Source organism: Lissotriton vulgaris, chromosome 2_2 (genome assembly GCF_964263255.1).
Source record: "Lissotriton vulgaris chromosome 2_2, aLisVul1.2, whole genome shotgun sequence".
Taxonomy (NCBI): domain Eukaryota; kingdom Metazoa; phylum Chordata; class Amphibia; order Caudata; family Salamandridae; genus Lissotriton; species Lissotriton vulgaris.
Genome location: NC_141688.1, coordinates 204642621 through 204657630, shown reverse-complemented (window position 1 = coordinate 204657630; position 15010 = coordinate 204642621). Strand labels below are relative to the sequence as shown.

Here is a 15010-nt window from a genome sequence, read left to right as displayed (position 1 = left end):
TTCAGGGATACTAGACTCTTATTTCCTATCTTGTTCCTATGGGAAGAAATGCTGGTAGCCACTGTAGCTGACATCCCCCATGTTAACCTATGGAGCAAGATAGCCTTACAATAGTGAAAAACGAAAATGGCTGCCTTTCACTAACAGAGCATGTCACCTGCACCAGTACATGCTCTACCTTTCACATACACTGCACCCTGCCCAGGGGGGTACCTTGGGCCTTCCATATGGGTGACTAATGTGCACAAAAAGGGAAGGGCTAGGCCTGATCAGTGGGGACACTGACCAGGAGGACACAGCAGTTCCTAGACTGCACACAGGCACTACAGTGGCAGGCCCGAGACACCATTTTAGGGCTACTCATGTGGGTGGCACAATCAGTGCTGCAGGCCCACTAGTAGCATTTGTCATCACCAGCCCTGGCACACCCAGTGCACTTTACTAGGGACTTAGTGGTGATACAAATATGCCAATCATGTATATCCAATCATGATAACAATTTACATAGGGAGCACTTACACTCTGGCACTGATCAGCAGTGGCAGAGTGTCCAAAGCATCTAAACCAGCAAAAACGAAATCCAGCACAGCATCAAAAATACAGGAGGCAGAGGCAAAAAGATAGGGGAAAACCACGCCAAAGATGCCAGGTCTAACAGGAGCACTAATCAAATACTCACAAATCTGAACAAAAATTAAGAGTTTTCTTACCCAAAACATTCATCCCATCCTTGAACTCAAGACCCTTCTTCAGGATCACCTTAACTTCTGCCGTTTCATTCACGGTTGTGTTTACCAAAGCCAAGATAGTCTCCGTGATGTTGGCGGGCTCCTCCGGCGGGGGCGGGGGCGGCGGTTGCACCACCACTTTCTTGGTCACTGTCTGGATCTGAGAAGAAAAATGAAAGGAGCGCCATTTAATAGGTTTACATGAGCACACTGACCTTTCACGTTATGTAATGTCAGAGTGCTCCCATTCCCACCTCTCTGGTAAAAGAGCTTAGTCTGGTCCACTCCCCTATAACATCAGAGCGCTACAACTTCTGAGAAATAGAAGGGAAGATTTAGAAGATCACAGAAAACACCTGGGTTACTCCTTTATTCAAAACACTATTACTGTGTCCCGCTGATCTCACAGATCAATAGCTGAGATCCACATCTCCAAGGACATTCTTGAGGATTTGCTCATATGGCGACTGACTGATATTGTGGAAGAAAAAGCTCTCTATGGGGAGTGGTACTCTACGTTAAGGTGCCTTCAAAATCCAGATCCGGTACTATTGACATGCAAGAATGGCAACTGGAAATAGTGGATGGGTAAAATGTTACTTGACATCTTGACTGCTAGTGTTATTAACCAGTTTGAAGTTTAGTTTATTGTGCATAGTTAATTAAAACCTTTGCAGTGCATATTACAAACATTCTTAAAACATCATTGTTTAAAACCATTAAAATAGAGCATAACATTTTAGGAGATTTACACAGAAGTAATTCAATGAGACTATTCAGCACTCTTTTTACACTGAGTGGAAAACAGTGCAGGTGCTCATATTTCGAATTGTTCCCATCTTGTTCGCCCATGTGCTGTTTTTGCCCCTGCATTTTTGCGTTTCTCAAGAATTACCCTCTGGTGCTGGACAGACATGTGCACTAGTTGTGCCCTTTGGGTGCTGATGGTCGGTTGCTTATCGACATAAGTCTGTGGCGTTGTCCCCCAGTTTCGGCTGACTTAACGCTCTTCGCTCGGCCGTTCCGAGAAATTTTACCAGTATGCAGTTTAATTTGATGTTTGGCGGATTCAGATAGGCGAGCACCGCTTGCCTTCTAGTACTAATCCTTTTTTGCTTGAATTGGTCTTTGAAGAGCAGTTGGCGTGTTTGTTGCAGTTCTGTGCATGAGCAGATTACATGAAGAATGTCACCATTCTTTAAGTTGCATAGCGTGCAGGTTTCTTTCCCGTCTTTCCTGAGCCATGGCGGTTGATGCTCTGTACTTGGCAAGATCCCTAGTCTATATTTTAAAAAGTTCATTTTTGTGGCTCTCGGATAACCCTGATTGAAGTATGTTTGTGGTGTTGGTGATTTGTAAGAATTTAGGGTCATCCATGTGTGCAATCTTTTTGAAAATAGTGCCTTATCCTCCAGTAAGGAGAGTGATTTGACATTTTTCCAGACTAGTTTTTTGAAAGTGCTATGTCCAAGTTCTAAGAGTTTGGCCCAGAGCTCTAAGAGTTTAGTGGCTTCCAATGCTGTTCGAAGATAAATTCTTGCCTCAGAAGCATCCCTGCTCTGTATATCCTACCATAGCAGAGAGTTTAGTGTATTTGAGGAGACACTTCTGAGTTTATGCAAGCAAATGATGTATTCCCCGTTCCGGGCTAGATCTTGCTTTTGCAGTCCAAATTCTAGTCTCATTTGAGCCGAAGATGTGTATGGCGGGAGCGAGAACATTGTTCTGTAACTTTAACCTGTATGCTGTCCAGGTCTTTGGAGTCTCTTCCCCGCATAGCCTCGCTGCTGCTGTAGGTGATCGAGGGAAGCAGTTTTGCCTTGATTACTTTCAGGAACGGAGTCAGAGTCAGACCCATCAATTGAATTGCCAGATTTTTCATCGTCAGAGCAATCGATGAACCTCTCCTTCTTATTTCCTGTTTCTGGGGCATGAAAGCACCTTCTTTATCGAAGATGACTCCCAGATATTTGTACACGCTGGCTGGCTCAATTTTTAGACCACCAAGAGACCAGCTCTTCTGTTGTTTTTTATTGCTGTTAATTGACATTGTGCGTGTTTTGCTGATGTTTATTTTTAGGTTGTTTTCCATGGCGTATTTTTCCATTACGGTCAGAAGGCGTTGAAGACCAATGTAGGTGTGGCTAAGTAGCACTACGTCATCTGCATACAGAAGATTGCTCAGAGTTTTTCCGCCTATCCTCGGTGAGTGGGAGTTACAAGGATCGAACATTCTCGGCAGATCCGCCATAAAGAGGTTAAACAGAATTGGCGCAAGCACACACCCTTGTTTGAGTCCTATGGTAATTCGTACTTTCGAGGACAGGTGTGTGCCGCTGCCTAGTTTTACCTACACCCAGGTGTATGCGAGGAGCATCAGCATGTTTAGGATCGGCTGCGGTAGACCCCATTGTGCCAGTTTCCCCCATAGTCTACCTCTCTCGATGTTATTGAATGCTGCACGGAAGTCGATATAGCATAAGTGAAGCGGGAGCTTGGAAGACTTTGCTGCGTCGATGATTAGTGAAGTAGCAAGGTTGTTTGTTGCTGTTCCAGTTTTTTTTCGAAAGCCATTCTGATTCAGTGGTATAATCAGATTAGACTCAGCCCAGAGTACGATCTTCTCTAATATGGTACCGGCAAAGTATTTCGCCTCGTTGTCGAGAAGGGCTACTAAGCGGTAATTGTTTGGGTCAGCCTTATCTCCTTTTTTATATATAGGAACAATCGTCGACCCCCTCCAGGATTCTGGGATTCTGTTTAGTAGCTTGACGTCCACAAATAAAGGTTGCATGATGTCCGCCCACTCTTTGTTCTTTGCAGAGGGCGGGTGGGATGCCGTTTGGACCTGGGGCACCTTCTTTTCTGCCTTTGGCTATCTGATTTTTGATTAAAGCTATTTGCTGGATTCTCAAAGTCTCTGGGAGGTTGATGTTTGTGCCTGAAGAGGCTTGACCCTGTAATTCTAGTGTGTACTTTTCACAATTAATCTCTATGAGCGTATTAATCCTCATGTGAGCTCCTGGCTGCTCTGTGTGCTCGTTGAAGTGGCTTGAGAGGTATTTGACCCAGGTCTCTTCAGTGATGTGAGATCCTATTTCTTTGTGCAGCGGGTGCATGATCTCATTCACTATTTGCCAGAAGCGGGCACTATTGTTTGTTTTTATGTCATAAAGAAGTTTAGTCCAGAGCTCATTCTCCCCATCTCTCTTAAAGCTCCATTTTATTTGTTTGAGCACTGCCCTATGGTGTTTCAACTCTACTCGTAGGCTAATGTTGTTAGGGGCTGTTCCCAACTTCTGTAGCATTAAGCTTACTGATCTTTTTAGTTACTTTATTTTTACTCTTTGTTCCTTCTTTAAATTGTTCTTGCTTCTCTCTTTGCGATGATTGTCTTTTGGAATGACAGTGACTGCAAGTTTTTTTAGCAGTGTAACCGTGAAGTGATTCCAGTAGGTGATATGCCCGGCTGCAGTTGATAATTGAGTGTCGAACAGTTGGAGTGTCGCTTCGGCATTGGCGATCGAGTTTACTGGCGTGCATTTGATCCTTTTTTGATTCAGTAAATGGATCGACCCCATTGTTATATCTGGCCTGATTAGGTTCGGCATGTTTTTTTATTTTTTTTTATTTTTTATTTTTTGTCCTCATATATGCCACCAGGATTCGTATGCTCTAGATGGGTCTCGCTGTTGCCTCTTATACTGATAGTTTCGAGTCCGCCCTGGAAACAGTATCATAGCAGACAGGGATGTCCCAGAGGTAGGCTGTTTTCCTTATCCTACTCCCCCTAGCCTATTTTGGGAGCCCTAAGCCCGGGGGAGGACAGGACCGACACAACCTCTGGCATAATCATCGGACCGCTTACTTGTTGAGCCAGACCACCAGTTTAGACCAGACATTCTCAGTGTCGTCATTAAGTCCAACCATGTCCATCTTACATACTTCCATTATATATTTTAAACATACTGCAAATCTGGGGGGAGCTGTTGACTTCCACTCCATAAAGATTTGTCTCCTAGCAATGACTACTACGTAGAAGATAAACTGGATATCTAGACTATTAATATTATAATCTTTCAATAAACCGAAGAAAACAAGTCTGGGTAAACATATGATAGTTGTTAACAGTACATCCCCCAAAAAATCCATTATTGCTCTCCAGTAGTCCTGAATAGCTGGACAGTCCAAAAAATATGGATATCGTCAGCTGCACTGTGGTTACAACGGGGACAGTAATAATTATTATGTGTTATCTTGTGCAATTTGGCCGGGGTCCAATATACTCTATAAGCTGTGAATAGATGGTTACGTCTTAAATAATCTGGTTTAATTAGCCTCTGAGAAAGGAGAAAGGAGTCTGACCACATTTTACTAACTTCTTCGGGAGGATCAGCTATACTGTTTTCCCATAATTTTATCACCTCCAAGTCTAGTTTGTTCTCCTCATCCTTAATTATCGATTTATACCAGAACGATACTTCTTTTAACCATTTCCCCCTTCTACCAACTGCATCAAGAATATCTGGGTCTTTTTCCCGTTGCAAATTCTGACTTGACCACCAAGCAGATAATTGATAATATTTAAACCTAGTCAGCTGACCATTTGTGAGTTGTATTAAAGAATTCCAATTCATAAGACCTGAATCTACCCAGAGATCTCCCCACTTTTGTAGTCCGGCTGTTTTCAAAGGTTGTGAAAGTTGATCTTGGAGACATAGGGGTGTACCCGGGGAATCCCAAATTGGGGTGTGGGTGTGATAGTATGGAATATCGAACACCTTCCGGATAAACCCCCAATTTTTAAGTGCAGTCTGCAGTATCTTAAGTCGAATTTTAAAAAAAAATTCTGGTCTCCGAACTTGAATAGGAAGTAATCATGGTCATAAGGTAAGTCATTTAATAAAGCTTTTATTTTATTTATTTTTATTTTATTTATTTATTTACAGACTTATATCGCGCTGGGAATCGACTCCCTGAGGAGTATCTCCGCGCCTTTGGCAGCATCTGAGAACAAGCACGGCTCTATCTGAAGTTTAGCAATTGCCTAACCAAAACTAGTAGTTAAACAGAAAAGTTTTTAGTTTTTTCCTAAAAGGAAAGTGTTCCTTACAGACTCTGATATCATAAGGGAGATCGTTCCAGAGCTTCGGGCCTGCTACAGACAGAGCCCTACCCCCTTGTCTGGTCTTCCAGAACCAAGGGACACATAACAATTCTTGATCTCCAGATCTCAGAGCTCTCAAGGGGATGTAGGGAATACATTTTTTAGTTAGATAATCAGGACCTTTACCAGTGAGGCATTTATGAATGATGCAGCACGTTTTAAACAACACCCTCTGTTTCACTGTGAGCCAATGCAGTTGATTTAGTAACGGTTTTGAGGGTGTGCGTGCCGGGGCATTCAAAACTAGACGTGCCGCAGTGTTCTGCACGACTTGAAGTCTGGTAATGATCTCCTCGTTGGCGGCTAACAGCAAACCATTACAATAATCCAGTCTGCTCAACACGAGCGACTGAACTAGTGTTTTCCTGGTGGTGTCAGGTAACAGGGGGAATACCCTACGGAGAAGACCAATAACGTGGAAACAGGAGCTTACCACTTGATTAGTGTGATGTTTAAGGGCGAGCTCCTGATCCAGTTTAACTCCTAGGTCTTTCACTACCCCTTTGGGCACAGGGACTGGGCCTAGGTCTTGAGGCCACCAGTCAGGAGTCCATAGTCGTTTGGCTTCTCCAAAGAGCATCACCTCAGTCTTTGAGACGTTACACTGAAGGAAGTTTGCTGCCATCCAATAAGCCACCTCTTTCATCCCCCGGGCAAAGGAGTTGCGCACTTCAGGAGTCATGATTTTAAATGGGAAGAGGAGTTGAGTATCGTCTGCATACGATACAGGGATGAACCCGTGGGATCTCATGATGTTAGCTAGGGGCGCCACATAGATATTAAAAAGCGTTGGGCTCAAGCAGGAGCCCTGTGGCACCCACTTTGAGATCTCCACCTCCTCTGACTGGTAAGGACCCAGTATGACTCTCTGAGTGCGCTTGGTGAAAAAACTCCTTAACCAGGCCAGCGCCTTGCCTCCCAGACCGATGTTAATTAGTCTGGAGGTCATGATATCATGTGACACAGTGTCAAACGCCGCTGACAGATCTAAAAGCACCAGGACAACGGAATAACCCTTATCCTGTAGCATATGAAGATCGTCAGCGATGGACAGCAAGGCGGTCTCAGTGCTGTGCCTGGGCCTGAACCCCGATTGGGAAGGATCAAGTCCCCCCGCACTTTCGATGTATTTAGATAAGTGCCGGTTTACAAACTTCTCAGTGAGCTTCCCTAGAAAAGGGAGGAGGGAGATGGGTCTCAGGTTTGTCAACTTGAAACAAGCGGCCCTGTGATGATGCATCTAACGTGTTCGCAAGTAGCCTAAAGTTTTTAAAGTGAAACGCATGAAAGTATGATAGTAGATCTGGAAGGGCTAGACCTCCAATTTTTAAACCCCTTCTCAATTTCTTCCAAGCTATTCTCGTTGACTTACAGGCCCATATAAATGATCCGATCTTACCCTGTAAAATGTTGATATCCTTTGAAGAAAATGATAAAGGGATGCAATTATATAAAAAGGTCAATTTGGGAAAAATTGTCATTTTAATAAGATTAACACGGCCATAAATATTTAAAGGCAGGTCCCCCCATCTTGTTAGAGTTTTGTTAATATCTTTGACCACAGTCTGCCAACTAAATGATGTTATGTCTTTTAGTGCTTGAGTTAAATAAATTCCCAAGTATCGCATTTTATATTTTACGCCCTGTATGTGTATGTTATTATTCCAGCCCATTATCTCAGTTTTCTCCTTATTAATCTGATAACCTGACAACTTCCCAAATTCTTCCGATAAAGAAAATAGCCTAGGTATTGCCACTGAGTGATTAGAGGTATACAAGAGAAGGTCGTCTGCATACAAAGCAACTTTCAGTGATATATTACCAAGCTTAAAAGGTTGAATTATATTATCATCTCTGATTCCACAAACAAAAGGCTCCATGTAGACATCAAACAAAAGAGGGGATAAAGGGCAACCTTGTCTAGTACCTCGGGATATGTCAAACCAATCAGATAGTATTCCGTTAACTAAAACTTTTGCCTTTGGGTTAAAATATAGTGATTTAACCGCCTTAATAAAAGTTAGAGGGAGCCCAAATGCCGACATTGCGGTCCATAAATACTTCCAGTTGACCTGATCAAAGGCCTTAGCCGCATCAATCGCAACCAAGGCCAACGGGAGGTTTTTATCGTTGGCATAATCTATGGCCCCTATCGCTTGGAAAGTTAATTCGTTTAATTGTCTTCCTGGAATAAAGCCTCTTTGATTAGGGTGAATTATAGATTTTACAATCTTCGATAGTCTGGTAGCTAAAATTTCGGAGTAGATCTTCATATCCGTGTTTAACAGTGAAATTGGTCTGTAGGACTCTATTCTCTTTGGGTCTTTGTTAGGTTTTACTATAAGCGTTATAGTAGCTTCTGCCCAAGAGGGGGGAACAGAGTAACCATGAATTAGTAAGGGGTTAAAAAGCTCCCTAAGTGTAGGTAATAATTGATCTTTATTATCCATATAAATCTCCACAGGCAACCCATCTGAACCTGCCGCTTTCCCTCGTTTCATTCTCTTCACTTGATTTAGTATTTCCCCTTCTGTGATCTCACTATCCAAGTATACCTTATCCAATTCAGACAATTGAGGTAAGTTTTTTGATAGCAACCAAGTTTCTAAATCATCCCCCTTGGGGTCTTTATCTTCCGTATAGAGGCTTCTCATAAAGGACCTCGCTTCCTCTCTAATCTCTGCATCTGTCTCTATCAAGTCTCCTGTCTGCCTTTGTAATAGGGTTTTAATATTGTTCCTCTTTCTCTCTTCTCTAGATTTCCAAGCTAAGAGGGCTCCACATTTTTCTCCGTATTCAAAGTTTTTTAATCTACTGATCTCCCACTTTTCTTTAAGAATTTTCTCATCCGAGATTTTAAGCTGAAGTTGTAATTCAGTAAGTTCCTTCTCTATCAGGTGAACCCTCCTGGAGTTGGTTAAAATTGCGTTTTGTAGCTCTAGATCTTTTCTTGTTATTGCCACCAGATCTTCCCTTCTTTTTGCTGTCATACTCTTTCTCTTGTAAGTCATTAAAGAGCCTAAGACTCCTCTCAGAAAGGCCTTATATGCCTCCCATACTACCTGGGGAGTAGAGGTACCTGAATTTATTGTAAAAAATTCTACCGTTTTATCTTTAACTTCAATTTTTATTCGATTATCTAATAAAAGTGATCTCTCTAGGGTCCATCTTGTTTTTAAAGGAATTAAGTTCAGTTCAATTACCATTTCCAGTACTGCATGATCTGACATCCCTGTCGGTATGAAGGAAAGGTAATTGATATCAGTGAGAAGATGCTGGTCGACTAAAAGGTGATCAATCCTAGAATAATTCTTATATTTCTTACTGTAGTAGGTAAACCCTGGTAAGGTTCTGTACTTTTTTCTCCATACATCTAAAAGACTGAAGTCCTTCATTATAGCGTCTAGAGTAGCAAGTGATTTCGAGGGAGCGTGATATTTGGCTTTAGAGGTTCTGTCTAGCTTTTGGTCAAAGACCAGATTAAAGTCGCCTCCCAAGATTATTGGGCCGGTTGTCCCTAATAATGCTATCTCTAGTTTAGATAGTGGGCCCGGGTTATCATCATTCGGACCATAGTACGCTGCCAGTGTATATGGGATGTTTTGAATGTATATTACTGCCACCAACCATCTTCCTTATTGATCTGTCTCGTATTTTTTTAGACTTATTCCTCTATTCGCTCGGATTATGATGGAGACTCCCCTTGTAGTACCGATTGCCTGGAACAGATTATTTCCTGGACCCACCTTAAGTTCTTAAAGAGAGAACTGCAGATATCAGCCTCTAAATGGGTTTCTTGTAGCATTATAAGATGTGCTTCTGAATTTTTTAAAAATTCACAAATTCTATTCTGTTTCCTTTTTTCCCCTAGACCGTTAATATTCCATGACAGGACTTTAAGCTTATATGGATTACTCATAAGTCTATTATCCTCTCATACCCATCCATAGCTATGTACAAAATGTGTTCATATATGAGGATTTTTTATTTTTATTTTTTCCCCTTGCTCCCTCCACCCAGTGAACACCCTCCCCCCTGAGGAACCCCCCCGACATACCAGACGATGGCTTCGCCTTTCGGAGCACCTAGGTGAGTCCCTTGACCAAATCAACTATGTTATAGCGAGTGAAAATTAAATCATTAATCAGTCATGTCCCCTATACTGTTGTTTAGTGCTTCTGTGCTTCAATTTACTCTCTCCCCTTTTTTTTTTTTTTTTTTAAGAGTAATAACTAAATCTACCCTTTATTGATCTTCCTGATCACTTCTCATTCGGTCTAAAAGATTATCGACCTCTTCTGGCTGAGAAAAACTATAGGTCTTATTCTTCCACATAATCCTGAGCAAGGCAGGAAATCTCATATGCACGTGTGCCCCCAATGACCTCAAATCTGGCATTCTAGTGCCCAGCTCCCATTGTCTCTGTGCAGTTCTTGCACCTATATCAGACCTGATAAGGTAAGGACTGGACCGATAGCGAAGATCTGTTTTTGAAAGGAATCTTCCCAGAATGAGCTCCTTGACGCTATATGTTTGAAAGTTTACTAATATTTTTCTAGGTTCTTTCCTGTCTGTGCGTCTCTTATAAGGATCTCTATGCACCCTTTGAATTTCGGCTTCCAAGTCTATATCTGGGCGATCTTTTAAAACGCCTTCTCTCAGGAGTTTATAAACAAACCCCTTTATGTCCTCCAACTCTTCCCCCTCTGGTATTTTCAGAATCCTTAAATTATTCCTTCGTGCTTGAGTCGCCAATCTCTCGATATCCATAGCCAATGATCTATTCTGGGCCTTCAAAGTATCTATTTCTTTTAAATTTTCATGTACAGTTTTATTCAGTGCAGCAGTTTCTGTTTCCAAATTCCCTGTACGAAGAGTAACCTCCTCTTACTTAGATTCCAAAAGGTCAAATCTATCATGTATTTTTTTTGAATATTTTCTGATATCTCAAATTTTGACATATCGCTTCTCAAAGATCGAAAGAGATCCCCCAAGCGATCGTTCTCTTGCTCACACGAATCTTCAGAGCCTCTCCTCGCTCCATTAAAAGCTGGAGCTGGAGCCGGTTCTGATTGATTAGCCTTATTAAGATCCTGTCTCCTCATTCCCTCACCTGCTCCCTTTGAACTACTTTGTGCAGGTTTAGCTGTTACCGGCTGGCTCTTGGGTCTAGTGTCCTGCTTTTCTTGCACTTTATCACCAGCGGGTGCTTTATTTAAATTAGCAGGGGTAGATGGTGCGGGGGGCACACTTGGATTTTTAAGCTCAGGAAAATTCGACTGAGCCTGTTGGCGCTCTAAACCAGCTATTTTCAAAGTCTCCACACCTCCCTCTTCCTCACATGTCACTCCCCCAGCATTTTCCATGTTACCCAAGTTCTCCAAAGGCCCAAAACGATTTTTTAGAGGAATAGTGCTAGTACTATCCTCAATTTGCGCGTAGGAACTCCTAGCCTGATCTAAAACCTTAAAGTAGGATTTGAGTGAGGGGGTGCTCTTTACCACTTGATTTTCAAGGGTTACTCCCTTAGATTTTTTTACTAGGGTAGTTTTTTTGTTTTTTCTTTTACAGGGGGTTAATGGCATAGGTCTTTCCCTCTCTTCAAATTCCAAGGCACCTCTCTCTTTTAACTCTACCCTGGATCTCAACTGGTACCTATTCCTTCTTATTGGAGGGGTGTTCCTTTTTCTCACTGTATTTGAAATTATATCTACAGTGGCAGGCTCTACTGCTGCTGCAGTTAAGACAGTTTTCGTTAACTTTTTTGTTGACTCAACAGGTTTCAAAAAAGACGGCTCCTGTACTGGACCTATCTTCAAAAGTACAAAATTGTTTTTGATAATTGGAGCCTCAGACTGCGTTTGATCCATACAACCTTGCCTCCCAAAGGAAACCTCGTAATTTGCCACTTGCCCCCCTTTCTCTCCACCCCTTACCGCCAATGGGTAGAGCTACTTCGCAGTCTCCGTTTTGCAAGGTTTTAGTTTAAATACGTTGAACACCGGACCTCTTAACTTGATTTTGAATAGAACGGAGCGAAATCTGCTCCATAAACACCTTGCTGTGAGGTGGTCCGAGGTCACGCCCACGAGGAACATGGCGGCAGGCTGAGAGCCGGTCGCGGACGCACCTAGGAGTCTCCGTAGACCTAATGGAGTGTGAACGAGCTCTACGCGAGAGGAGGTTTTAAAGCCTTATGTCCCCTGTTTTGAGGTGAGATGCGAATATTGCAGTGTGAGAGGGTCCCGCACATTCTCTAAATCGGCCTCGCTCTGCTTTCCTTTTTCTGAGGCATCGGCTGCATCGGCTGGTTTGGATATACAAAGAAGAAGACGGCGCTAGGACCTGCACGGATCCGCGCCCACCTGCATTCTAATCCACGCTGGAAGAACGCCGGCGGTGTTTATGGAGCAGATTTCGCTCCGTTCTATTCAAAATCAAGGTTCGGCATGTTTGATGTTATGTGGCATTCCTGAGGGCGGAGGTCGCTGTCGCCCTTGTCACCCATTCTGTACCCTGAGGTGTGTGGAAATAGTGCAAGGCTTACAAAAGTATAGTCCAGAATGGAACTTGTTGTTGTTGAATAGATGGATTTTAACTGGTGGAGAGTCTGTCGGAAATCTTCCATTCAGTGCCTGAAGGTTTAGGTGTTCTAGGTCGTGAAGAAAACGGCTATTGCAATGTTTTTTTCCTGTCTGGTGGGTTGTTTTGCAGTGGAATATTATAAATTCTATTCAAGGCCAGTACTTCCTCTCCTTCAGGTGAGCCAAATAGATCTTGATTTAAGTCCCCTGTCAGGAGGAAGAGTGGGTTTTCCATCTGGGTGGCGTACTCAGCCAGTTGTTTAGAAATGTTGCTTTGTTTTTTGGATGGACGTATGAGTTGATTATGCATACCTCCTCTTCTTTGTTCTCAAGGACTAATCTTATATTAAGTGTTGTGTTTGAAAGTGAATCCATAAGAGTTGCTGAAGCTATTGTTATAGTGTAAACATAGGTGGCCAATCCTCCTAAGTGATGGCCGAATGTGCTGGTCCTTGTGGCTGGTGTGGAAGAGCATGTATAGCCCTTGAAGTGCTGTGGGGCCTTCAGCCAAGTTTCTTGAAGCATTATTATGTCATGGAGGGAGTAATAGTGCTGAAAATCTGGGTCATCTATTTTAGTGGTTAGACCGTTGATGTTCCAAAAGCAGATGCCTAAGGTTGTCGGCCTTCCCCCGCTGCCAGCTCTTTCTTTTGAGGAGCGTCAATCCTCCTCCACAGGGCGTATTATGATAGTGCGGGACAATGTTTCCCTTGTTGGAGCTTGGTATGAATCTGCTGCTGGAGTTGGACGTAATTCCGGTCGGTCCCAAGGGGTGCTTATACTCCTTTTTGGTGAGCTTCCCCATGCGTCTCTAAGTATACTGTAAGTGTAAACCTGTTTTGTCTTTGGCGCTGGGCTCATCCTACTCAGGAATGGTTGTGGATAAGCTGGTTTTTGAAAGGGAATCAACCTAATTCCCCAGTTTTTGAGCAGCTCCTGTTCAGCTAAGATCGAGTCTGCAATGTTACTTGTGGTCCAGGTTGTCTTAGTTGCTTCGGCGCTGTGTCGGTTAGCCGCCGGTAAAAATTCTACAGAGACTAAGTCCTTTGAGCTTATTCCTCCCAGTTTTGGAATTGATTGCATTAGTCTGAGAATATTGCCACGGTTGCGCAGGTCCTGTTTTCCTTTTGAAGTGTATTCGGGAGAGAAGACTTGGATCTCCGTTGGCTGTCAGCTGTTAACCAAATTAAATTAATTAATTAATTGCAAGTTTATATGGCGCTAGGATCGACTCCCGGAGGAGTATCTCCGCGCTTCGACCGCTGCGAAACCCTTCCTGGCTTCCCTGAGAGATGGTCCCTTAATGGGTATCTCCAGGGTGAGGCCAGGCATCCCCGGCGGTCTAGTGGGGCCGTTAGTGAAGATGAGGCAAGCTAGTACCCAGAGTTGCCGAGTGCGATCGCTGATCAGAGTGGGCACCGAGGCGAGAGAATTATCGAGTCCGCTGACTCTGGTCCAGAAACCTGCCGCGTCGGGAATCGAACCCTGGTCCCAGGCCGTCCTCTGCTCTCGGGTCTGCCGCCTCTAACCAGTGAGCCACACTACTTCAACCAAGACATTTTGATCATTCACCTGCAGCAATTCCATATTCCAACTTCTTTCCATATCCCTTTAACAAAGCCCTTCTTCACCAATTAATCATCTCAAGTGGGGTTGAACAGGGTGTCAGTGGAGGGTCCATCTTTGGAGCGTCCGGAGACAAGATTTTCCAACAACAATTTGATACCTTTACACGACCTGATGGCTGCAGCGAGGTAATGTGTTGCATATACAGGGACAACACTCAGTTTTCAGTCTTTGGGAGTAGGAATTTTGATACTGACTCTGGTACTCTGACCAACTTAAAGGCAATCAAGGTATGGATGCTGAAAAACGAATTAACACACAATACAAAAAAAAAGTAGGTCCTTGTGGGTCTGTATATTTCGATCAACAAGCTGGTGATCTTCACAGCTATCTGTGCTTAGGCAGTTCTAAGAGCAATCTATATTGCATGTTTAAAACTCTTGTGATGGTGTTCAGTAGGATCTTGATAATCAAATCAAAAATGTGATTAAGCCAGATAACCTAACGCTAAACTTAGCTCCTGGAAGGGTACAGCGCCACATTAGCGAGAGGCATAATAGCATCAAGACTTCTGGCACCCTCTACGTGGATACTTCTTAAAAGGTTGTAGATCACTAACAAAAATATACACTATTTTGTGGCGTTGATCATAGCTCAGCCAGGGTGGCGAGAGCATCTGAACCTGCTTACATATTCTTCATTGCCATGCAGTAGTGGAGCAGGTCAAAGTTCAGACTCTTGCTATGGATTTTAAAATAATTTATCACAATGAATGGATGTACTGGAAGGCCAGGTTGAAAGACCAAAATGTATGCATAAGATGAATGGGAAACCAATGGTTGGCCATTTCAGCTGTCATAATTAGTACTTATGGTGCAAAACTACTGTACGGAGCAGGAACTTGCTGGCGGAATAATGTTCCAATGGACATCACGAAATCTGTCACCCTTTCCCAATTTAAGAAA

General features: G+C 43.1%; 1 protein-coding gene across 2 annotated transcripts in view; it reads right to left on the bottom strand.

The window, feature by feature from the left end:
- SLC1A2 (solute carrier family 1 member 2) overlaps positions 1-15010 on the bottom strand; it is a 401007-nt gene that overhangs the window by 102845 nt on the left and 283152 nt on the right. For both annotated transcript variants that reach the window (XM_086959544.1, XM_086959542.1), the window contains exon 5: positions 711-888. In XM_086959544.1, coding sequence (XP_086815670.1) covers positions 711-888 — 178 coding nt within the window. The remainder of the gene's footprint in view (positions 1-710; positions 889-15010) is intronic.